General features: G+C 44.7%; 1 protein-coding gene across 1 annotated transcript in view; it reads right to left on the reverse strand.

Annotated features, from left to right (window-relative positions):
• The window catches only part of SLC4A4 (solute carrier family 4 member 4), a 348,568-nt gene that overhangs the window by 306,499 nt on the left and 15,632 nt on the right, over positions 1–26,437 (reverse strand). The window contains exon 2 of the mRNA XM_045284208.1: positions 15,681–15,860. Within this exon, the coding sequence (XP_045140143.1) occupies positions 15,681–15,860 (180 nt within the window). The remainder of the gene's footprint in view (positions 1–15,680; positions 15,861–26,437) is intronic.

Below are 26,437 nucleotides of genomic sequence, written 5' to 3' on the forward strand. Positions count from 1 at the left end.
TGCACTGCGGTGAGGGCGGAGACAGGTGACCTGCACTGCGGTGAGGGCGGAGACAGGTTCCCTGCACTGCGGTGAGAGCGGAGACAGGTGACTTGCACTGCGGTGAGGGCAGAGACAGGTGCCCTGCACTGCGGTGAGAGTGGAGACAGGTGCCCTGCACTGGGGTGAGGGCGGAGACAGGTGCCCTGCACTGCGGTGAGCTCAGTGGCTTGCCTTACACTGCAATACAGGCGCACTGTTCTGACGGCCCCGCTCTTCTCCCCATTTCCATGGTTAAGTAGGGTGTCTGACCAGAAGGAGGACACGCTTGCAAGTCTGAAGTTCATACAAATAGATCATGTCTCTATGAGATCATACGTCAGCCTGATTTTCTGGGAGAGAATAAAAAAGCATTAAGGTATATAAGCTTATTTCCTCCCAGGGGAACCATGGAAAAAGGAGACAAAATCACTGTTACTAAACAAAACACTAAGGGGAAAAAAATATTTTTCCACTTAAGAGAATGACAGAGTAGTAAAAGTGACAAAAATAAATAAAAACCTACCACATACTGAAAAAGTTGCACAACTGCCTAAAAGTCAAACCATAATTATGAATGTGTTGGCATTGGGCGGCGAGTTTGGGATTTCAAGAAAGCTAGTCACTTTCCTATGCACACCCATCAGAAATGCCACAAGCAGCTTTGATTAAACGATGGTTGTCACGGTATATAGGAATGAACTAACATGTGGTGTGTTGTTGCTTTTTTAAAATTAACTACTGACCATATCCAGTGGTTCCAATTAAAGAATGGTTCGTGGCTTGCAAAAATTCCCCTCAACCCAGCTGTCGTCCTAAACAGTCCCAATGTCTCACTCTGCACCCCAGCTGCCCTCCACACCGGTTACCACACAGCCAGGCTCAGATTCGGATGGACATTCGGGATACCCCGCCTACCTACCTGCCTACCACCGCCATCAATTTGGTTCTGATTCATAACAACCCCATAGGACAGAATAGAACTGCTCCTTTGGGTTTCTGAGACTTTAATTTTTTAACTGAAAATAAATTATTTATTGCTTTTAAGTATATATATATATATATATATACAAATATTTTTAAGAGAATACCAACTTGGAGCTAATCTAATTAACAAAAACATGGTATACTAAGCACTATTTGGATTTCATCTAATTTCACAAAAGCACTTTTTTTTAAATCCTTTTATTGGGGGCTCTTACAGCTCTTATAACAATCCATACATCTATCAAATGTGTCAGGCACATTTGTACATACTGTATATACTCGTGAATAAGCCGAGTTTTTCAGCACATTTTTAATGTAGTTTTTGTGGTAAAATTAGGTGCCTCGGCTGTCATTTGGGTCGGCTTATACTCGAGTATATATGGTATATTGCCTTCATCCTTTTCAAATCATTTTCTTTCTACTTGAGCCTTTGGTATCAGCTCATTTTTTTGCTCTCTCTCCCCACCCTCATGAGCCCTTGATAAATTATAAATTATTATTATTTTCAGATCTTACACCATCTGCTGTCTCCCTTCACCCATGTTTCTGTTGTTTGTCACCCTGGGTTGGGGGATTATATGTCAATCATTAGGATCAGTTCCCCCTTCCTTCCCCGGCTCCTTCTTCCTACCTCTATAAATGTCCTTTGCCTTCTAGTTCTTTCCTCTATTTCCTACAAAAGCATAATTATATTATTACCAAAAGCATAATATACTAAGGGCTTCTACTATAACTCAGTCAGTCCGTCAAACAGACATCAGTTGCTGCCACCGACTCCCACAAATTCATTGGATTCACATTTAAAAGGAAACTTGACCTAGTGACTTTAAATATTTATGGGAATGTCAGCCTCATTTGTGACCCTACAGTTTAAACGACTCAATGTGTAAACTACTACACCACCAGGGCTCAGTCCAGCTTTGCCTATGGCTGAAAAAGCCTAGGGACCATCGCCCATAAGGAGTATAGATTAAATGGTAGAAGTACGTTAAACCCCCCTCTCCACCCCACCGTTCCCAAAAGCCCACTGTCTCTGAGTCAGTTCCAACTCATAGTGACCCTATGTAGCATTTCCAAGCTTTACAGGGCCATGTAGCCTCCCACTTTCTCCCGCAGATTAAGTGGTGGTTTGAACCTCTGACTTTGTCAGTTCAGGGCTGACCCCACAGTGGCCCCTGGGCACCACTGAAAGACGGGGAGATAAGCAAAAGGTGATTTCTAGAAAGTCAAGGTTCTTTTTCCTTTGGTGGGCTAGTATCTAAGAGACCTGGTGGCACTATGGTTTAGGCATTCGGCTACACACCACAAGGTCAGAGGTTCAAACTCACCAGCAGTTGTGCGTGGGAAAGTTGAGGCTTTCACTCAGGTAAAAATTTAAAGTCTTGGAAACTCTAACACAGTGGTTCTCAGCCTTCCTAATGCCACGACCCTTTAATTCAGTTCCTCATGTTGTGGTGACCCCCAACCATAAAATTATTTTCGTTGCTACTTCATCACTGTCATTTTTATACTGTTATGAATTAGGCAAGTCCTGTGAAAGGGTCGTTCGACCGCCAAAAGGGTTGCGACCCACAGGTTGAGAACCTCTGCTCTGCCTAATGGAGTCACTATCAGTCAGATTTGATTCAATGGCAAAGGATTTCAGTTACATGGAGCAGTGGTGCAAACATAAGAACAGAAGGAAGATTTTTAGATATCACAGTAAGTGGCTTGGTAGTTACACATTGGGCTGAGATCTACCAGCTAAGCAATTCAAAACCATCAGCCACTCCCATGGGGGCTTTTGATTCCCTTAACCAGTTACAGTCTTGGAAACTCACAGATGCAATTCTACCCTGTCGGACAGGATCGCTGTGAGTCGGCATCAACTTGATGTCAGCGAGTTTGGTTTGGGGCTTTGGTTTTTATAAGCACTTGAAGCGGGTGGGGGAACAGGGGGGTGTGGGACATCAGAACTATTGGAACAAGAGATAAAACATGCAGAGACTACCAAGATTATGGCACTCAGAGACCAGGCTTGACTAAGTTAGGAGTGCTCTCTTGAGGAGGTGGTCTTCCGGTGATGCAAGAGGTGCAGTGTTGGAACCTCAGTGAAAGGTTGCTGTTTTATGTGGCTATTAGGTGCCGTAGCGTCCATGCCAACTCACAGCAACCCTACGTACAACGGAAGGCAACACACCTCCTGCACCATCCTCACAACTGTCCTTACGTCTGAATCTGGTTTTTCAACCAAAGACTCAGTCAATCTTGTTGAGGGTCTTCCTCTTTTTCACTGCCCCTCTATGTTACCAGGCATGATGTCCTTCTCCAGGGACTGCTCTCTCCTGACAACATGTCCAAAGTACTTATGATGAAGTCGCACCATCCTGGTCTCTAAGGAGTACTTGGCCATATTTTTCCCAGGACAGATTTGTTTGTTCTTTTAGCAATCCATAGTACCTTCAGTCTTCTTTGCCAGTCAAATGCATCCATTCCTGTTTGATCTTCCATTTCCAATTCCGCCCAAAGGCTACCCAAAGGAAGTAGCCTAAGCCTGAGAAGCCAAGCCTGGCAACTGGCCATGGAAACTCCTAACCATTACAGTTTGACTCTGACCTGCAGAGGGTCTCCATAAGTCAGAATCATCTTGACAGCAACTAGACATGTTTTGAGGGATGAGATGTTGGCCTTTGCTACACACCTGTGGGAAACAGAAAGGTTTCTCCCTAGTTGTCTCCCCCAGATATATATGTTAGTCTTAGGACACTGCTTGCAACTAATGGTAAATGATTGTCAAGTTATCTCCCTGAAGACTCCAGCCATCCAGAGCTAGCAGACACCCTTGTTTCTCCCACTATGGGCAGGGCTCACTCCCTGCTGTTAGGGATAGTGGATGGCTTCCCCTGAAAGCTTAGGCTAAATCAAGTCTCCAGCTCTAGAGCAATCAAGGTCACTGGCCATCATGACTCTGGGGTCCGCCCATCTTATCACAAGTGAACCCCCATACCTCCCCTTCTGATTGTGTGTATACCCCTGGATCGTCCCCCTGCCATTACTGTAGTACCTACAGCACAACCCCTTCCTGTGATGTTATGTCTTTACCTGTAATTAGGGGGCTTGCATGCCCTCCAAAAGATATATAAGCCTTGGTTAGTGATAAATCTCTCTCTCTCTCCCCCCCTGTACTACCAAGAGGAACTGAGGTGAGCATGCTACCATGAAATGTGTCTGACTCCTTCATTTTACTCTCTCCTATCGCTCATATTTTCTATGACTTTACTATAATCTTTACTTGTTATCGCTGTACAATTGTGTCTACTGGACCTGTGATGATTTGTTAGGGGCAGGCTCTCCTGACACACACCCTGTGATTTTTCTATTCTTCTCCACTCTCCTGGTGTTTCTTAATCAAGCCCCTCCACCTCCTCTCCTGACTGCTTCAGAATAGGCTGTCTTCTCTCTTCTTAGCCTCAGTATCCCACCTGTGGGTTCCCCTGTATTCCCCATTGACTGGTCAACATATAGAGCTCAGTGGTGTCTTTTAAACTGAAATGTAATTTTAAAACAAATGCATTCTCCAGGTAGACGAGTCATCTGATCCATTGCTATCTGATACAATCTGTGTAGGCACCTTCTGTGACAATGAAGGCACCCTACTGCCAAAGCAGGCCAGCCAAGAGGAGAGCTTGGACAAGATGATTGACAGTGTGGTTGCCTTCATGGCTCTCACACAAGACAATTGTGAGGATGGCGCAGGGGTCAGAACCAACATCACGGCACCATGGAACCCAGCTGCTTATCAAGAAGAGACCTTCTCTAACACTTCTGCCTGGATACAAATGACACCATGAAGAGTTTACCGTTTATCCCACTATAGACTTCGCTCAGATGTTTTCACATAAAATGGAATCAGATTCTATTTCACATAAAATAGACTCAGAAGCTTAAAGAGAAGGAAGTAGCCTAAGCAGATCCCCAAGGTTAGTTTCATGGGAAAAGCAACAACAAAAAAATCCATAAATCTTCCACGTTTGATTTGAGCAACCAAATAATAATGGCTCAGAAGCTTCATCAATCCCGGTTTCAATGATTTTCAAAAAGTGAAGCAGTCACTGTTACAGCCGTGATTTACCATCAATCCCTCTTAACCCACGGGCCTTTTCAAAATCAATAATGAGGAATTATTACCTGTTTCTGTGCATGAACATCACCTCAAGAAACACTAACTTAAGCTTGTTTTCAAGATTTTGCTCATTTGTTTACTTCGGGTTTTTTCTGTTTATTTTAAATACTTATCAGTTTCACCAAAAAGTAACAAAGTCAAGTTAGACAAAAAATTGATTAGGATTTTATCGTTGGCTCATGTATATGCTCTGAGTATGGAGTGACTCTCTGAAGTGAATTGTTACTGACAGAAACTGCTATTCCTATGTGTGTCAGTCTGGGTAGACTAGAGAAACAAATCCATGTGTATAAGAAAGAGCTTTATATACAAGAGAAATTGAACACTGAGAAAACATCCCAGCCCAGTCCAGATCAAGTCCATAAGTCAATGTTAGTCCATATGTCTGATACCAATCTATAAAGTCCGCTTCAGACTCACGAAACACATGCAATGGCACTGAATGCAGAAGATCACAGGCCAGTGGGGAGAAAGTCTTTGGATGCAGTGGCATTGTAAGCATCTCAGCGCTGGCAGGGGTCTCTGCATCAGGGTGGGTCCATGTGCCTTTTCAGCTACTATGTCTCCCAGGGTGTGAAGTAGTGAGAGAGCGGTGTCTCCCACCTCCAAGGAGGAAGTACCAGATTTCCCAGACTTCAGAGGAGAAGGCCAGGCCCACCCAGGAGTCTCCTTGACTATCTCCAGATTGACAGCCTAGACTCCACCCCGACACTCTTAACCCTTAAATTGACACCAGGTTAGATGACTACCACACTATGACTTGGTAACAGAAATCACCCTATTTTCTGCTGAAAACAACTCCAGTTTTGAACAAACACAGCGAGACCTCCAGCCCACGGGCTTATTGTGAATAAGCATTCAGAAGTCACGTTTTCCATTACACTCAAAGCCTTAAAAATGAAGCAGAATCAATTAAACTTAATTGCTTTCTCTTGTGGCCTTTGTGATAAAGTTTTGGTAACTGACAAAGGATAGTTTGAATATTAGCAGCTGAATCACAATAACATTACTACCAAAAGTGGCTTCTAAAAACTGGTATGGAGTAACTCATGTTTTTTGGGGGAAAAACCAGAGTTCAGTATAATTGGCTCACACATTCTGACTTGAAATTCCAGGGGTGATTTTTTTGTTTTGTTTTGTTTTCCCAGAATCATTACATTAAAATTCTGAGATGGATATATGAGGACTATCTTAGTCCATCTCTGCAGTAATAGGAACTTCAATCTGTGATCCTAGACGAGTGTAAGCAATTCTTAAAATATTCTAATATTCTATGTAAGCATTCCACAAATATCTTTGGTGACAGCTCATAATTAACTAACTTCACTATCATATACTCTTTTATATACTACTATCTTCACTCATCCAGGTGGAAAATAAACCCTAAAAAAATAATCATAAACAGAGGCAGGTTTATTCCAACTCAGTAAGCTATATGTGTCTTTAGAGAAATGTCACCTTAAATAATACTTTGCATTTCCTTCACTGACCTGGATATTTTCACACATTTTAATATTTCCCCACAAGGGAAAGGACATAAAGGATAACATTTTTATTTGTTTTGTCAACATGGGCACATTTCTATCTTATTTACAGGCAAATTACTTATTACAAAACCAAGCTGTACAGCGAAGTCACAAGACCACTCACTCTCCTCTTTTCATGTCCAGTGACTGCACTCAGCCTCTCAGACAACACCCCGGTGATTTTTGTTGACACCACATTTCGGTAAGAATTTAAACTGATAGGGCTGAAATTTTTTTTTAATAACAAAGATAGTTGTTAATACCGAATAATTACACCACCCTTTCTCCTCTCCAGTGGTTGTGGGGTGTTTTGTTTTTGTTTGGGGGGGGGGGCAGGAGGGGATTCTTCTGTTTTTCAGATGATCCAGATTCTTAACTTATCATTTCTATACATTTCTCGTACTTATCTATTCAAAGTACATGCTACTGCAGAACACAACCCAACATAAGCACCAGGTGTTGCTCCTGCCCGGGAAACCCAGGGTCGCCGCTGGAGAGACAGCACAGCATGTGAATGAAAGCGGTACATCCCTCGCGGAAGCATCACGGCCGAACTACCAGCAGGTGTACTGAAGACGACGCTTGCTGCCGGCCGTGACGAAGTCAGAATGAGTTGCTGTAAAAGAACCGAAGGCAGCCTTGCAGAGACAGAGCAAACCTGTAATTTTCACTGAGCTACTTAAAATATTAAAAAATAGTCAAACTTCAATTACATTGTCAATGAACTCTTATACTTCTAGAGCAGCGGTTCTCAACCTGTGGGGTTCGACCCCTTTGGGGGGTCGAATGACCCTTTCACAGGAGTTGCCCAGTTCATCACAGTAGCAAAAGTACAGTGATGAAGTAGCAACAAAAATGATCTTGCGGTTGGGGGTCCCCACCACATGAGGAACTGTATGAAAGGGTTGCGGCATGAGGAAGGGTGAGAACCACTGCTCTATTAATGAAGAGCATTAGCAGTTTGCCTGGTTTGTTTGTTGTGTGCCTCTAATTACAGAAAGGTTAGGTAGAACTGATACAACTGGCAGCTTTGCCTGAAATAATCCCCGTCTATTTCAAGGCAGACTCCCAAAGGCTGAAAACCCAAATAAGAAGATCTTTCCTTCAGATTCAAAGGACGGGGCAGACACAGGAGATATTCTGAGGGAAATCCTAAAAAGAATCAGTGAGTGGTAAGCTATGGAAGAAAAAAAAGGGGGGATAGGGGACATAAAGATAATTTCAATTTTGAATATGTTGGTGACCAAGCTAAATGGGCACCCCATGCTCACAACACCTCTACGCAAGTGTGACGAGAAGACTGGTGACACGCCCCATCCATGGGAAAGTGATTAAAAGAACCCCTCATGCCTGTATCCAGATTGTGGTCGTGGAGCATTCCAGAGAATGTATTTATAGAGTCCACCCTGGTCCCTTACCCGAACTACTTCTGCATCCCCAGTTCACACCAATGAAGTCCCTGATTTGAATCCCTAAGACCTGGAGAGGAATTATTTCAGGAATTATTTCCCTCAATAGCATACATTTCCTAAACAGAACGTTATTCAAAAAGATCCTTGCAGACACCCTCCATGCCTTCAGTGCATCCCACTCATGTGTGCCCATGCCCACGTGAACACACGGACACACGCAAACGTTCTGCTATACAAACTGGAACGCCAAACCGCAGGGTTGTACCCTGCCGCAGTGCCACCCCATTTATTTCAGTAAAGTTCATTTTACGTCTGAAATTACATCCACTCTTCTGGTTGTCCTCCATATTCTACCACAAGTCTACACCTCTTTTCCTTCCTACCACCTGGAGGGAGCACAGGGGAGCCCCCAGAGGCCTCCGGAACCCATGAGTCAGAAATAGCAACAACATCAGCTCTCCCATGACACGTGCAAACATACTATTCATAACATCTCACGGCAGGACAAGACGGAATCACCATTGACTCGTGGCAACAAAGCCCGACACCCTTACTTCTGTCGGGTCGGCACTGCCCTGGGGCAGGGAGGGCACTTCTAGGCGACCTGAAGGGAACGCTGTTTCAGAAAGTCAGGTCCGTTTCAGAAATGCCTACTGTTCGAATGGCTAAAAAGAAGCCAGTAACACCGTGACACAGTCCTCTTGCCTTCGGGAGCACTGCAGAGGAATAACCAGTAATTATTTGTGACACACAACATGGAGCATGATTGAGGCCACCCAGTGCCACCAGAAACACAAGTCGGCCAAACCATGTTCTTTGTTGCATAGCACTGTCTTTACAGTGCTGACTTCCCTCACCCAACAGCCCAGCTGGATGGAGCGCACTGAGATCGACACAGAGAGGAAGGGCCAGAAAAAGAAGCCTTCTCATGAGAAAGCACACCAGCCCTTTGCTGGCACGATACACCCTTAGAATGTATAGCCCGGGCCCAGAACTAGAGGACGCAAGTGCTGACTACATTCAACACTTGATAATTGGTAAACAGAGCCACGGGCCCCTGGCAGTATTCCATATAAAAGGATGGCACAACTAGTAGCACTTCTGTCCCTTAGAGTACTTGATTTCCTGGTCCTTCCACCTGGGACACTAGCAGCTAGAGCAGTGGTTCTCAACCTGTGGGTCGAGACCCCTTTGGGGGTCAAATGGGATTGCCCAATTCATAACAGTAGCCAAAGTAAAGTTATGAGGTAGCAACAAAAACAATTTTATGGCTGGGGTCACCACAACACGAGGAACTGTATCAAAGGGTCGCAGCATTAGGAAGGTTGAGAACCATTGATCTAGCGTGACATTTGCTGGCAAACTCCGACCCTGAATTTAAGTTGTATCTCCCCCAAAGATGCCAGGAGCCAAGCTGACCACTCTAGGGAGACTTTGTAGCAGGAAGTATTTCCAGCGGGGTCCCTGGTGTTCATCAAGGAGCTGATCACTGCAAAGTGAACCCCTCAAGTTTGGGGAAAGACCTGGGGGCAATAGATGGGGGAAGACACACACGAAGAAAGTGTTCTGTTTAACTGAAGAAGAATACCGGCTTTGTATGGGAGGGCTTGCAGTGGGCCAGGTGGGTAGCCCTTCCTGTTAATTAAGTCATTGAATGCCCAGCACACTAAGAAGTTATTTAGACCAGTGCCCTCTCTTTACAAAGGAGGACGCTGGAGCACCAAGAGATTAAGTCATTTACCAGCGTTGCCCTCCTGGTCTGAGCTGGGATTCAACTGCAAGGAATCTGGCCCAAATCTGGACTCTCAACCACTGTGCTACCCTGCCTTTGCAGCAAATTGGATCACGTGTAGCCCCTTCTGAAAAGGCCAACGTTTTTAAAGCTTTGAATTTTTTTTATTTTTAATATAAAGAGCTTTTGTTCTTAGACCTTAAGATAAAGCACACTTCCTCCTACTTCTATAAGATGAAACAGAGAGAGGAGGATGAAAGAAGACAGTTTTGCTCTTTGGTGTTATTGTTTGGTTTTTGAACTGGAACAGAATCTGTATTCTTTCACACACATTCCAAGGGTTCCCTTCTCTCCTGCAAGTTGACTCATTCTGCATAGTGTGGGGATAGAGGAAATTAAATAAATCTTGCTTTGCAGTATCAAAATTAAGGGTCTTGTTGGAAAACACTTAAACACACACACACACACACACACAAAAAGAAAAAGTAGAAATGTTCCAAGAAGTGTGAGGTCAAGTGGGGGTAGGGCACAGGGGTGTTCACTGGGAAAAGGGGAAGTCAAGTGACAAAACACCAAGTATTCTTGGCTCTTATGAAAAGCTACTCTGTTCATTTACCCGGAAGAGCCCAACAAAAGCAACTGCCCATTGCTCTGTTTCAGCTTCCTGAATATAACTGGATCACCAACTGGCATCCATTGTTCCCTGCCCACAGAACAATGTCCACTAGCATAAATCCCTGAGGCCTGGTACGCACCCAAAGAGCTAAAAAAAAAAAAAAAGAGTGCCGCAAGACTGGAGCAGGGTCTGTCTGCACACACCTAGTGGTAGGATTCCACAATGGCTGTGGTGTGAGTGAGAGGTGCGTGTTGAAGCTTGTCAAGAAATCCATTATAAAAAAAAAAGAAAGAAATCTATTATGCATGCGATCAATATGCTGCACAAGATGCTCTGTATGTAACTGTGTCTCCCAACATTTTACACATCGCCAGGGTGAGTCTCCCACAAGTGCCCCAAGACACTAACAAAGGAAGGGACTCAGACGCCAAAATCAACTATGATGAGAAGCCGTGCCATTTTCCCAAAGCCTAGCTTAGTCAAGACTGCCGCCGCCCTGCACCCCCACTTTCTGGGCAACCCTCAGATGACAGCAGCTGCTAACTCAGGGGGGGGACAGAAGTGCCAGTGGAGGAGGTAAAGGATTCTTTTTCAGAAAGAACACAATCTAACTCTTCCCTCCACCGCCCACTCCACACCACCTCCTCATTCCCTTGTCGCTCCTCCTGCTTGCTCCTCCACCTCACTTTCTTCTCCAGCCTCCCTCCCCGCTCTTCCACGGTTCTCCCGGCATCTCCTTCCTGTGTCCTGAAGAGAGCCAGCCACCCGCTCCGACACCACACCGAGAAGAAGGTGTGTAAGGACCTGAAGTCACGGTGGAACTGAGGGAGGGAAACGAAGCTCTCCAGACTTCTCCTCAAAGCTCCAAAGGGCAAAGAACCAAAATGCACATTTTTTTTCTTTTTATTAAAAAAAACACCTTGTCTTTCGTTAAAAAAAAACCTTGTCTCCATACCAATGCCATGGATAAAATAAAGAGCATCTCTGTTGTAAGCTAAACGAATCTATTCATGATCTCGTCTTCCTGATGTGCTTATACTGGAAATGTCTGGCTTATCTCTTCTTACAAATGCCCTTCACTATGCAATCCCCTGCCTCTTTCCTGTAACTGCCGCAGCTGACGTCCCAAGCTCTACATAGAGAGTGACTATTTTAAGGCTCCATGATGAGCCCACCTGCCCTGTGGACCGAGTTCTTCCATCAACTATGGACGACAAGCAACTCAACATATTTGGGAGTCCTCTACCCAGACCGAAGATCACTCTGGAAGCAGTTAAAGTAATGAGGTGTTTTCCAAAGTAGAATAATTAAAGTTTAGGGCCGCAATTTATGTGGTGAGAGAGGAAATGCCAAAACCAAACCAAACCCACTGCCTTCGAATCAATTCTGACTCAACCTGACCTTGGTTTCTGAGGCTGTAAATCTTTATGGGGATAGATAGCTTATTTCCCACACGCTGGCAGTGGGTTTGAACCACTGACCTTGTGGTTAGAAGTCCAAGGCTTAACCAACCGTATCACCAAGCCTCCTTTGATGGGGGAAAGCAGCAGGGAGGGGAAATATAAAGGTAATGTGCAAGCAAAACAAGATAATCCGTTTAATCATTACCCAGAATGAGGGAAATATTTAGGTCCATTAAAGCAATGTTTCTCCCTTCCTTTATAGTAAGCCATTCACGTCAATACTGCTCTATAAAAATGTATTAAACATAGTCAACACGCCTAACCCTGTGCTGGGTGGCAGAGACATACCTGATCTTGCTCTCATGGCGCTTACAACCTCGCATGCATGAAAGACAAAAACGTAAGCTCACAGAAGCACAGGTTGAAACGCATCTTGAGAAGGAGACAAACAAGGAGCTAAGAGAATAACATGGGGGAAGCTGCTTTAGAGAGCTGTAAGTGAAGGGCTCTGAAGAGGTGGTCTTTGAAAGTTGGGGCCTAAAAGGAGAGAAGAGCTAGCCGTACAAAAATAGGCTGACTCTTTTACGGGCACAGACTGCATACAAGTGCAACAGCCCTGGGGCAGAAGAGGCTTTGGCTGCACTGAACTGAAAACTCCTCTTGCCTAGACAAGAACGATCCAGGAGCGAGTAATACAAGAGAGACTCTGTGCCGTGGTGCAAAACGGAGCCGTCTCTACAGGGTAGCAAGAACAGAATGGCTGCCCTCCACGCATCACTGAAAAAAGTTTTGGAAAAGGGAGGCTGACATGAGGATGCTATGGGCCTAAACACGAAGGGCAGCAAAATGGGATGAGGATGCTAGGGTCCCAAAATGAAGGGCAGCTCAGTAGGTTCAAGACAGATAGGTCCCAGTCAGTGTGCAAGCAGTGCTAACAGAAGTCCTGGGTGGAGTTCCTTTGGGGACAAGAGCAAGGAGAGAAGCGGAGACGATGTTCGCCGAGTTACTCCATGTATGTGTGCTTGTTACAAATGATGGGACGACACGCGACTCCTGCAGACACTGGAGGATCAAATCTGTGGAACACCGCATGTTGAGGGCATAAATAATTCCATACCTTAGATCCTTGAACACGATGCAAGTGACAAGTATCAGCTGAGTTTTCCCCAAAGAACGTGGCTGTTCTGTTGGCGCCAGAACACTGGCTTCCCCAAACCATATAAGAAGTAACTGTCTTTCTCATCTGGAGCCAACAACCCTGACTTCCCATAGACATGCACCAGGAAAAAGGAGGGGTCTCCATCAGTCGCTGTAGAGAACATGTGGTAATATCTATGAATCTCATGGGAAATGGGATAATTCATGTCAAACGGGTCAAGACACGGGACATCATAGCACACTAACCAGCAGCAACAACTTCAAGCATCCTATGTAAAGGTACTAATAATGTCCTCATGATCATCGGACAAGTTGGTCCTTCATAACATAGGTTTCTGTTGTTGCTCAATGCCAACAAGTGGATTTCCACTCACTGAGACCCCCACGTTTAACAGAGCGAGACGGTGCCTGGTACTGCACCATCCACACAGGACCCTCCACAGGGTATAACAGAGAAACTAAAATACCACAGACTACCACATCTCCCAGGGAATAAAAGGATAAACTTTTTTTTTAATACTTCTCAACAGCACTCCTACGATGGCACGCATGTCGTCTCCGTGCCTGCCAGATCTCTCCATTCCTTATCATCTGGGAGGCAGTCACACCCGCGAACAAGGCACGCCTCAGATACTCACCCGAACAACAGCGAAAGGGGAGTTGGCTCAGAAGGCAGGAAGGGGCAGGAGAGAAGACCCCGCCACGGAAACTGGGAGCGCAGGGAGGCAGGAGAAAGCCTGCTGTTGCTTTATGTGGATTGCAATGCCTATTGTGAAGCAAATGTGTACCCACTGTCGAGTGGAAAACCGATTTGCTCTGTTACCTTTCACCCAAACCCCACACACACACACCCCACATAGGATGGTTCAGGCCCTGATAAAACAGATAGTGAATCAAGATAAAACAGTCATAATGTATCTGGAAGGGAAGGGAAGCTCCTCCACACTAGGAGATGTAACCTTCTTTATCTGCACTTCGAGGGCTTTGCTTGAAACGGAGCTGATTAGTTTCATCAGTATGTGAAGGGTCTCTTTCAGAAGGTCTCTCTCCAACCATTGCAAAGAGAAGTACAGAACGTGATTCCCCCGGGCTCCAGTCTCTTTGAAAGCTCATATGTATTGCAGCACTTTCGAATGGAGTGGCTCACCTCCAAACACTCTTCAAACCTTTTATCTTAAATGTAATGGCCGATCAGCATTGCTCGTCTTGGCACAGCACCTCTCTAGCTTCCCCGGCCACTTGCTCAGTTCCAATTGTGAGACTTTAAAAGGTTCCCACTGCTACATTTCACACTCTCTTTAGCTTAACTGTAAACTCACTTTTCAACACCCGTGAGCTGTTCGTTCTAATTTGGCCTGTCATCACCTGCAGTGACGGAACTTGATCTTTATCTGAGCTACCTATGATGCATTTTATTTCAGGTCCTGTATTTCTGCAACTGTAGCACTGAGCTGAAGAATGCGCTGCTCTCTGCCAGCAGGAGAAGCTGTCACTATGCAACCAACTCGCTCCTGTTGGGGAATCTCCCAAAACTGGCATGTGTTTCTACAGCGTCACCCATTTGCTGCACACAGTCGTTCTCACTGCAGCCACCAGGCTACTGAAATGCAGCCAAAAGTGCTCTACCCGAAAAGAAACAAAGAGTGGTACCTAAACCTATAGCCTCCCCTATCAGTCCAACCCAAAGGTTTCCTTTGATTTCCTGCTAGGGCTTTTTTAATAACATTTCTATCTAACGTGTCTGCTCTTTCAGGGATCTGTCACGCTACATCTTCTCTGACTTATAAGATGCTCTCCACTACTCCCCTTGGAATCACCAACCTGGCTCACAACCTGGTTAAATGTCACCTATTAACACTGCCATTCATAAAACGACATAAATGCCTATCCCTATCTTGACCTAGGAACCCCTCACACGCTGTCATCAAGGCGATTCCAACTCGTAGCGACCCAACAGGGCAGGGTGGAACTACCCCTGCGGACTCGTGAGACGGAACTCTCTACAGAACAGACAGTCTCCTCTTTATCCCTCAGTGTAGTTGATGCTTCAAATGGCTGAAATTTAGGTGAACGGCCCCTCTCGTCACCCACTACACAATCAGGTCTCCCGAGTGGTGCAAATAATTCAGCGCTTCACAGCTAGGCAAAAAGCCGGCAGGCTACACTCACCCAACGGCGCATCTGAAGACGAGCCAGGTGAGGCGCTTCTAAAAGGGCATGGCCCTGGAAGCCTATGGAGCAGGCCCACTCCACATCCATGGAGTTACCACGAGTCACCAGCACTGAACCGCATCTTAACCCACCATCCCAGTAAAACTGATTTCCAAGCAGCAACCACCCCCAAAAAACAGTCCTTGACTGTTCTTCTGATAATAACCGTGGCTAACTACAGAGTAACATTACCCTATTTCACTAGTCAACATTTGGAATCCACGGCCACAGGTCAGCATTGTTGGATGCTTCCCTGATCTAGCCAGAATTTTACAGAAGCCCCTCTAGAGCAACTTGATGGTACCACAAAGCCACATTCGCAAGCATTATCCGTTAGAGCAGACCGCCTCGGTTTGCTTACATCCCTCCCCATTCAGCCATAAGCTCCAAAGGGTCTCCCCACAAGGCTGTGGGGCTGAGGCAGAGGGACGCGCCGCCTGGCAGGGAGTACTCACTGAGTGGTCTTAAGATGCTGCTGCTGGACTCGTCGGCATTTTCCACGTCCGATTTGTCCGAGTGGTTCTCGGAGACGCTTTCCTTCTCCTTCTTTTCTTTGTGCCCTGCCTTCCGCTTGTGGCGCCTCCTTCTCCTGTAGCTCTTCGGCACATGGACCCCAATGTAGATGGTGTGATGGCCTGCGGAAGAAAACAAGTCCCCCGTCATTCTGGATCTGGTTCTTCATTGACTATCACCTGCACAAGCCCGACGGGTCGGCAGAAAATGAGTGTGACCTTGACATCACCATTCCGCGTTCGACAAACTCAAACTGGGAGAGGAAGGCTTCCTTTCCATACCCGGGCAGCGACAGGGTACTCCAACCTGCGGGTTGTCCCTGCGATTCAGTGTGCATGAAGTCCGCTGTTACCCACACGGACTATAAATGAGGGAGTGTCAGAGATTCACGGGAAACTCCATGATCTTTGCAATTTTCTTTTTCCACAAACGTTTCAAAGCCGCCTGGTGAGCGTAATTTCACTTATTTTTGTTGTTATGAAAATGTATATAGCAAAATACACATAAATTCAACAATTTCTCCACGTACCCTTGGTGCCACTGATTAAAGCCATTCTCACCCTTGTCCTCTGAGTTGTTCCTCTGTCTTCACTCGCTGCCTCATTTCCCAGCTACTCTTTCGGGTTGTTTTGTCAACTTGACCCCGTATAGCTACACCAAGAACCAAACTCACGGCCACAGAGTCAATTCTGACTCACGGTGACCCTGTAGGCAGGGTAGAACGCCCCTGGGGGTTTCTGACACTGTAACTCTTTACAGGAGTAGAAAAGTTTATCTTTCTCCCTTGGAGCAGCTAGTGGTTTCGAACTGCTGACCTCATGGTTTAGCAGCCCACCACATAACCTAACCACTACTCCAGTGGGGCTCCTCCCACATAGACAGTTCCTTTAAAAGCATAATGTTCAAGGCACATATATCTTTTGCTAATTAAGCTAACCCACTGGACTGTTTTAAGTAGACTGCAAAGGGTAGTTTTGATGTAAAATTTAGATATTATCTCAGCACATAATGCCAGGGTTCATCCAACTCCACGGCTCCAGGAAACCTGGAATCCACAAGAACATGAAACACTCTTCCGCATTAAGATTAATGTTTGTCTGTGGAGTCTTGGATCAAACTGTTTGGTAATGATAGCCAGGCACCAACCAGTTCTTCTGGGCTCCTGGCTAAGGAGATAGTGACGTTGTTCACGGAAGCAACTGGCCACACATTCCTCTCCTTCTCCCACACTCAGTAATCCTGACTGAAACTGCATGATTCTGAACAGACTCTGTCATCTATTAGCTATATGACCTTGAGCTTGTCCCTTCACCTCTCTGGGCTTCAACCCCATCATTCATGTATTGAGAGAGTTACGTTGGGAAATTCTCTAACGAGTCTTTCACTTCTAACCTTCCGTGAGTCTATGATTATCCTGAAAAGGGAGCTGGGAAAGGAGTGCTTGGAGCTGCAAAAATAAAGATCTAGCTCAAAGTTCAAGAAGTCATTCTGCTGGGGCTAGGATTTCTCAGTGAAACTTTTTCTCCCCATCAGCAGAACAGAGACTTAGAACTGGGACAAACTGAGAAAAAATACGACAGACTTGGAGAGAAGATTTCAGAAATGCTCAAATGTTCACACTAGGAAACAGCTGAAACGAATGTCAGCTACAGTGCCATTCTCATCTTTCTCTGTTGGTTTCTAAAAGTTTCTAAAAACTGGTTGTTCCAACTGTAAAAATAAACCCAGCCCAGCAAAAATTGCCTTGAAGAGAAGGGCATAAGGAAAAAGGATGGTGAAATGCTCTCAGCTCTCTAGATGGAAAGAGTTGCAAAACTGACAAGTGGTATTATTTTTACAAAATCTGATAAGACAGAATAAAAAAGGAATTCAAAGTTCTACATCATTTTGGTTTGTTTGTTTTTCAACGGGGAAAACTCTTACTTTCACTTTTTACACAACGGAACTTCTGAATGTGGGAACCACCATTTCGGAAGTAATGTGAACATTTTCTCACTGAAAATTAGCCTCGATGATCTCATTTATTGGTTTTATTTCACATTTCGCAGTTCTGGAATCATAATGCCTAGATGACAACTTTGGAGTGTCACGGCCATGTCATGTACTTACATGCGATGCACGCACACACATTAGCCCTCGTACAGAATGCCCCGGTTACTTTCCATAGGCTTATCCAAACACACCAGAATTCACTTGAGAGTGTCCTTAAGGAACCAGAATGAAAAGCATTAAATGCTCTCTCAAGAAAAAGGTTCCAACTAAGGTGTGCAGAACCCTCAGTGAAGGGGCAGCGAGGCAGAGGTACCTGAGTGGTGGAATTCCCACCTTTGATGCAGAAAACCTGGGGTGATTTCTAGCCAATCTCGGTGAAGATTTGCATGTTGGTAAGAAACTGGACAGACTTCAGGGGAGCTTGCAGACTAACACACGTTATCAGGCGATCTCTGAGTACTTCCAAAAGCTCAGCCAATAAAAACCCTTCCGGATCACAACAATCCGTCCTGTTGTGCAGAGAACCTCCCGGAGTCCAGTAACAGCTGGGTGACAGCTGACAAGTGACTGATTCAGCATTCCAAGGAAAACCCCTGATGCTTGGGATGACGCTGGGGGTGTCTTCACACAGAGCAGGAGCCCCTCCACCAAACACACACAAACACACACACACACACACACACACACACACACACACACACACAATCATCATCATCAACCACTACAAAGCACATAAAATTCTCCCCACTGCATCTGGGCCAATGAGAAGGCTACCATGTCTAACCATTTGCAAGCAAATTGTTCTCATGGGAAAGCTAGATTATACTAGGGAGTGGGAAATGTCTCAGAAACAACTTGAATTAAGAAACAGTGTCAATTGTTTCCTGTTCTCCAGTTACTAAGGGAGTCCTGTAGCTTTATCTCCAGTCCAAACAATGCAAGTAAAGGCAACGGATTTCTTCAGCAAATCAAAAGCCGAAAACTTGGTGGCCTTCCTTCAGAAATTAGGAAAATAACATGAAAAAAAAAAAGTTTGGAGGCTGGCATTTTTAAAACCACATTAAATATTTCTATTATTTATTAAATAAGGACAATGAAATAAAACTGATAATTATACCACACTAATCATGGCATGAAGAAAGACTTTTACCCAAATCTCCCTTGGTACATCAAACCATTTAAAAGGCAGCATATACATCGCCGCATGGGAAGAACTGGAGGAAATTATGCTAAGCGAAGTAAGCCAAGCACAAAAGGACAAGTACAACACGAGTCCACTGAGGTTAGCTCAAAAAATGCAAAAGGGGTATAGGAAAGAAGCTACTGTATTACATACGTCCCTGGGATGAGGTCCAGGTAAGATGGCAGGGGCCAGACTAAACTCAGGGATACATATGGTAGCCCACTAAAAAGGGGGTGGGGGGGACATGGGTAGCCCGGGGAACAGAGCACTAACCCACACAGGGGAGGGTGTTGATTGTGTCTCCACAGGGAAACAGGGACCAGACTTCAACCCGGTGCTCCAAGACAAGAATGCAACACACTGACATGAAGCAGGGAACTGATTAGAAAGGCCTGACGGGCCGGCCCCATTACCAACTAAGTGGACAGCACCACCACCCCACCACCCCCCACCCAGGAGAATTCACTTCAAAGGACAGCACTGAAGCTACAGCTCAAGGAGAGGGACTTATCTGATAGAGCACACAGGAGCCAACGAGGGGGGAGGGGGGAAAAAGAGTGAAGCACATCCTGGCTCACCAAGCCCTGAGGACAATGTTTCTGCTCAGAGCAGGAATGCACAGAGACGACCACGGGGCCGGCCCCACCATGGGACACAGCGTTCCTCAATAATAGCACCACTGGGGACAACACTAGAGACACACGGTGGGAATTGTGCCCGTCCTGAGCCCACTATGCCAAAGCCAGCCTCTGGGGGCATGCAGCAGAACAGTGGGGGGAGCAGAGCAATGAAGTCCCCAGAGAATGCCAGGGATAGATGTGGGGCCAGGACATGGCACCCCATCAGACTCGACTAGAAAGCACTCACAAAGGACCACAAATAGGCCTTGAACTATTTATAGGGGGTTTTGTTGTTGTTGTTGTTGTTATAGTTATTGTTCTATTTTCTATTGTTGCTTCATTGTGCTCTGTCTTGTGATGGTGCAAATTGTCACTGCATGTCTACCTAGAACAGATAGGCGGGATAAACAAGCTGGAAGAGAGAACAATGGGATGACAGTTCTGGGGGACATGGGAAATGGGGAGGCGGGGAAAAGGGAGTGGGTGTTAACAAACCCTGGGACAAGGGAACAAAAAGTGATCAAAAATCAGTGGCAAGGAGGATGTAGGAGGTCTGATCAAGGGCAATGTGACCGAAAGGAATTCCTGAAACCCAAATGAAAGCTGAACATGCTAGGGGGACAAGAGGAAAGTACAAAGAAATTGAGGAAAGAACTAGGAGGCAAGGGGTATTTATAAAGATCTAAATACAGGCATATACAGATATAAATATATTTACATAAGATGAAGGAGAAATAGATCTATGTACATATATTTATAGGCTTAGTATTAAGGAAACAGATGGACAGTGGGCCCCTACTCAAGTACTCCCACAACACAAGAACACTTTGTTCTAACAATTCGGCAGTCTGAGATGCTCACCTTCCTGGCATGATCGCTGAAGACAACAGATGCACAAACAAGTATGGTGAAGAAAGCTGAGGGTGCCCGGCTATCAAAAGATATAGGATTTGGGGTCTTAAAGGACTGAGGATAAACTAGCAGCCATCTAAATGAGAAACAACAAAACCCACATGGAAGAAGCACACCAGCCTGTGAGATCACAAGGTGTCAAAGGGATCAGGGATCAGGCATCAAAGACCAAAAAAAATCATAACATTGTGAATGAGGGGAGTGAGGAGTGGGGACCCAGGGCCCATCTATGGGCAGTTTGACATCCCCTTGCAGAAGGGCTGCGGGGAGGAGACGAGCCAGTCAGTGTGCAGTATAGCAATGATGAAACATACAATTTTCCTCTAGTTGCTGAATGCTTCCCCCCCCCCCATCATGATCCCAATTCTACCTTACAAATCCAGCTGGACCAGATGATGTACATTGATACAGACAGGAACTGGAAACGCAGGGAATCCAGGGCAGATAAAGCCCTCAGGACAAGTGGTGAGAGTGACGATACCAGGAGGGTGGAGGGAAAGGGGGAATAAGGATCTACATATAGCCTCCTCCCTGGGGGATGGACAGTAGAGAAGTGGGTGAAGGGAGATGTCAGATGGTGTAAGATAAGACAAAATAATAATACTTTATAAATTATCAAGGGTTCCTGGGGGAAAGAGGGGGGAAAATGAGGAGCTGATACCAAGCGCTCAAGTAGAAAGCAAATGTTTTGAGAGTGATGAGGGAAACAAATGTACCAAAGTGCTTGACACAACCGATGTATGTGTGGTTGTGATACGAGTTGTACAAGCCCCCAATAAAATGATTTTTTTAAAGGCAGCATATATGGGCTGATAGGATTTCAAGGTAAGAATTCTGGTTATGAAATAGCAGTGGTTAGTGTCATCGACTTAATGAGAGACCTAGAGTGATTCGGAGAGTGAGTCTGGAAAAGATGAACATTAATTTGGGCACATAGTTCATCACAAAGCTTGGTACCGTGTGGCCACATATGGATCGCAGGCCTCCTCCCTGTGGCAGATTCGGCTTATTCCCATCCCCACCCACTCCTGCCTCGTGTGTGCTCCCTTGCTCTCTCCATCACAGACTTTCACACAGGCGGGGAAACTTCAAGAGATTGGGCTGCCTGGAAATTTAGCAGAATGTTTCCTTTCAAGATATTCCAAACCTCGGGCATTTTTATCAACTTTATTGAGGCATACAATTCACTTGCTTTGAGGTGCCAATTCAATACATTTTACCATCTTTACAGAATTGTGCAAGCCATCACCAAAATCCAATTTTAGAATATCTCTATCACTCCAACAGCAAAGCAAAGCAAAGAAAAAACGCCTGTCCCTACTTGTAGCAGGCCGCAGGCAACTACTTTCAGGCATGTACGTGGCTGGCCTCTGGGAAGATACGCTCACTGATGGCCTCTGGGAAGACACAGTTCTTAGTCCCGTAAGACAGGTGTGCACTTCTTGTGAGGACCCTACTGCACGGTAAAACGGAGCATCCCCTGAGTGAGGACTGGATTGCCTTGCAGGACAAACCAGGGCACCGGGCTGACCAATCAAAATACAGTGCATCCCATTGCACGAGGCCACTATCAGAAATGAAAAGGAAAGAGAACGAGAGAAGTATTGGACACACCCAAAGAAGCAGGTTCTCAAGGCTCCGTAGACACTGGAGGGAGATGGCAGGGAAAAGGGTTAGGAGGAGGGGAAATTGTCGTTTCAACATGGGATCATTTTTTAAAATTTAATCTCAGTGCCTCCTTCTTCTCCGCTCACACATTAGTGGTAACATTAATTTTCCCCTTCTGATTTATCTTCAAAGAGAGGATAAAAACCGTACTTCTGAGGTTACGCAGATCCTTAGGAATTGAGAACAGTTTCTAGTCCAACTACTACTTACTCTCCCCGCTTGGCCTTTGAGAAAGATAAAATGCTCTCATTTGAGCAATGCTGTTTTTGTTTTTTTAAAATGCTTTCTCAAGATTATTACCAAATACCTAGCAATCTGTAAGTGCTAAGTAGCAAAAAGAAAAGAAAACCAAAGGCAAGTAATGGAAGTTTTCTTCCTAGTCCACAGAATACTTGCCCTTAGGGTCAAAACAAACAGATTTACTGAAGGAAATATTCTATTGATGATAAGAATAGCCTAGGTGGTGTTCAATATTTATTTTGATTCAAATACCTCTGCCTGTCTCAGAGATAAGTAAAAAAAAATTGATGGCTATTTTTTAAAGTATAATTCATAAAATGACAGCAAAGCTCTTCAAAAAGCCACAAAGGTGGAGGATGACATATGAGTTTATAGATAAAATGAAAACGAGAAGCTTGACAACCTTTCCAAACTAGTGAGAATCTACAGAATACTGAGAAGCTCAAAGAACCAGGAATAGTTATAAACTTATAAGGAAATTTTAGGCTGAAAATTTTTTTCTGCTTGAAATTTTAGTAAAACCTGTTTCCAAAGATAATGTGAAAAGGAAGAGTCAAATTTTAAAATAGCTATAATTAGTGGGGACAGGGAGATTATTTTAAATATTATTAAAATAAAGGCTACATTCTTGATACTCACTATTTGCACAGTGAAGCTCTGGGGCTCTGCCTGTGATTGTATACATTTAGATGTGACTCAAAGGGCATCCCGTCCTTTATTTGGCACTGTCCCCAGTAGCATGTGTTCAAATGAATACCCTGCATGCCTTCTCTCACAGATGGTACAAAGTCCCAACAAATTCCAATGCCTTGGGAACACCCCCATTCTAGAGCACAGCAAGTACTACTGAAGGGAAATTCATAGCTGTCTTGGTTATCCTGAATGTCAAAAATTATCACTACATGAACCCTGTTTCTTCCCATCCTCATCTACTCCAACCCAACTGCCAGCAAGACATTAGAGACTCTGAAGCTATCATGGCCAACTTTTCTAGTGCCTTACATATTTCTACACTGGCAGTTTACTTTTCATAGTTATTATAATATTTTCAGAACAGCAGAGAACTCTTGCACATAAGACTCTGGAACTGTGTGATTTAGGATGTTGAAGAATTAACCGGGCAGAAAAAAAGATTTTACAGCAGTCAAACCAAATGAAAACTTTTCAGACGTGATGAAATACAATGAGTCAGAGGGCCGTGGGCTCCTGACCATAGCCTGGGAATGGGAAGTACCAAGATCAACTGGCATAATTCAGAGCACTTTGGTGAGTAATGACTGAGGCTTAGAAGCTTCAGAATGGCCAAATAAGATGGAACTATTGATCTCCCCCTGCCCAGAGGAAAAATGAGTGAAGAAAATCAAAGAAACAATTAGTACATGGATTAACAGACCCCTTGAGCATCAGTATCCACAACTCAGAGACCAGAAGAACAACATGGTGCTCGGCCACCACTACCAAAAGGGATCCCAGTAGAAGGTGGATAAAGTAGGAACAAAATTGTTGCACAAAACTCAAAGTCATAAAAGGGCAAGGGTTACTGGGCAGACAGACTGGTAGTACAGTGGCTGCAACAACAGGCTCAAACATGACATTGACTGTGATGAAGGCCCAGTGCCAAGCAATATTTTGTTCTGTTCTACACAGAGTCGCTATGCATTAGAACCAACATGATAGTACCTAACAATGACACTAGCAACAGGAACCCCCAAGACCATGGTTTGTAGTCACCCTTGAAGGCTGGAATTGAACTCATCCTCGTGGCTCAACTTTCAGTCACACAAGACTGCCCTATAAGGTGGACAGACAGGTGTACACTCCGTGAAACAATCAACCAGGTAAGATGAAAAGGCCAGCATGTAGCCAAGGACAGAGTTCAGAAAGGTTTGCATAGGAGGAGGAAACTCGGGCGGAATGGAAGGAGGAAACACAGGGAAGAAGTGGGAGAAGTAAGGTCATAATTGTGGGGCGTGTAACCACTCTGATTTACACCATGTCACATGGCAGTTGGGGCATCCTTGACGGTCTCAAATATGTCTCCTTTCAGTGTTCTTTGAGTCAGAGAAACAAAAATAGTGCAAAGGAGGTAAGACAGCTCTGTAGAGTAGGTGGGATTAAGATTTCCCAACAAAATGCTCATAGGAAGCCCTTGCCACACCCACAGAAGGAGCAGGTGCATTGTGGGGAGAGAGCGTCTGTAGTACAACTTTCCTGGTTTTTTTCTCAGCAATGAAGTTTTCCATTTTCTAAAAACTTCTTCCTCATAGGACCCGATGATTGTCCTGTCCTGCAAGGAGGCCAAAAAGTCCTCTCTGCTTTGACCTTAGCTGGTTCAGCAGATCCTCTCAGAATCCACTGTGTGGAGTGGGCCTTTAAAAAAAAACACCCCAATGATAGAAAGACAAATTTATGACTGTGAACTTACCTGTCACCACCCTCAACCACACACGTTCAAACAGATGTGGTTTAAAATAATCTGTACAGGTATAAACTGAAGCCCTAGTAGCAAGACTTTTCTACTTATCCTCATATATTTGGCACTTCATATCATAAAATATGGATCGATATGTACAGTCCTAAAGATTTGAATAAATTAAGTCATACAACTTGCAATATCATAAGGGGTTCTCAAATCAACTCTATTGAAAACATCATCAAAATAACATTGCTAATTAGTTGAGCATAAATACCAACTCATGAAAAGAAAATCTCTTCATAAGACAAGGCATAACTGTGTAGTTAGCAGGGTGTCCAGAGTTTAAATACATATTAGTACATAAGCTCAGGGATGATTTCTATTTTATATTTTGGATAGGGGCAATTTTTAATATAGAAAAAAATAATGCATATGTTTATTTCTAGATACTTATATATTACATATATAAGTATTTCTAGATCACTGTAAATGCTGATGAGTAATCTATTTTAACATAAATGCTACCAGTTACACTTTGGATCAGGCATGAAAGCAAATAAATAAAATGAAACACTTTTCTTACCACTGTACTTCATGGGAACTTTGTGTAGTGAATGCTTGCCCAAAATTCTTAAAGCAACCTGAGGTTCACCAATCAAGACTGATCAGAAACTTCAGTATTTGATGAATACCCGCCATCGTGTCAGTTCCCACTCATAGCCAACGTGTGAGACAGAACAGAACTGCCCCTGTGGGTTTCCGAGACTAACTCTCTAAGGGACTGGAAAACCTCCTCTTTCTCACAGGGAGAGACAGCTGGATTCAAGGTGCTCTTGTGCTTATGTCCAATGTCTAAGCCACTACGCCACTATGCACTCCATGGTTTCATATTTAATATTTGATGATGATGCTGATGTCAATCTCTAGGCAAAAACAAACAGCTCCAAGTAAAAGCCTCCACTGTGAGGAAAGCTTATGATTGCTTAGCTAGACAGACTCCTGTCCATTAGCGCAGTAAAACCCTGCATCTGCCTTCTCCACACTCCTCTCCTAATTACGCTGCTGTCAGCTGCCATCGAGCTGGCTCCATCCCTGGGGACCTAGGGACAACACAATACCACAGTGCCTGACCCTGCTCCTTCTTCATGAGTGTTAGTGTACTCAGTCGACCCATCTCACTGTGGGCGGCCCTCCTGGCTCACTACTTTACAAAGCATTCGGTCCTCTTCAGGTGAGCACTATCTTCCAGTTGTGTTCTTCTTGTGTGGTGCCATTACATCAGTTCCAACTCACAGCAAGCCTACGCACAACAGAGCAAAACATTGCCCAGTTCTGTGGCATCCTCACAATTGTTCTTGTTTGAGCTCATCAATGCAGCCACGGTGTCATTCTATCTTTTCAAAGGTTCTCCTCTTGGTCGCTGCCCCCCTACTTTGCCAGACTTGACGCCCTTCTCCAAGAACGGGTCTCTCCTCACAACATTTCCAAACCTGGTGAGACAAAAGCTCGCCATCCTTGTCTCTCAGAAGCCTGCCTGCCATACTTCTTCCATGACAGATGTTTGTCCATTGGCAGTCCACGGTACTTTCAATATTCTTCACCAGCACCCTAATCCAAATGCATCAATGCTTCTTGATTGATGCATGCCCTTGGTCTTCCTTTTTCCAT

This window comes from Echinops telfairi, unplaced genomic scaffold, assembly GCF_000313985.2.
Source record: "Echinops telfairi isolate 266 unplaced genomic scaffold, ASM31398v2 ScPeMD7_7468;HRSCAF=8506_0, whole genome shotgun sequence".
Classification (NCBI taxonomy): Eukaryota; Metazoa; Chordata; class Mammalia; order Afrosoricida; family Tenrecidae; genus Echinops; species Echinops telfairi.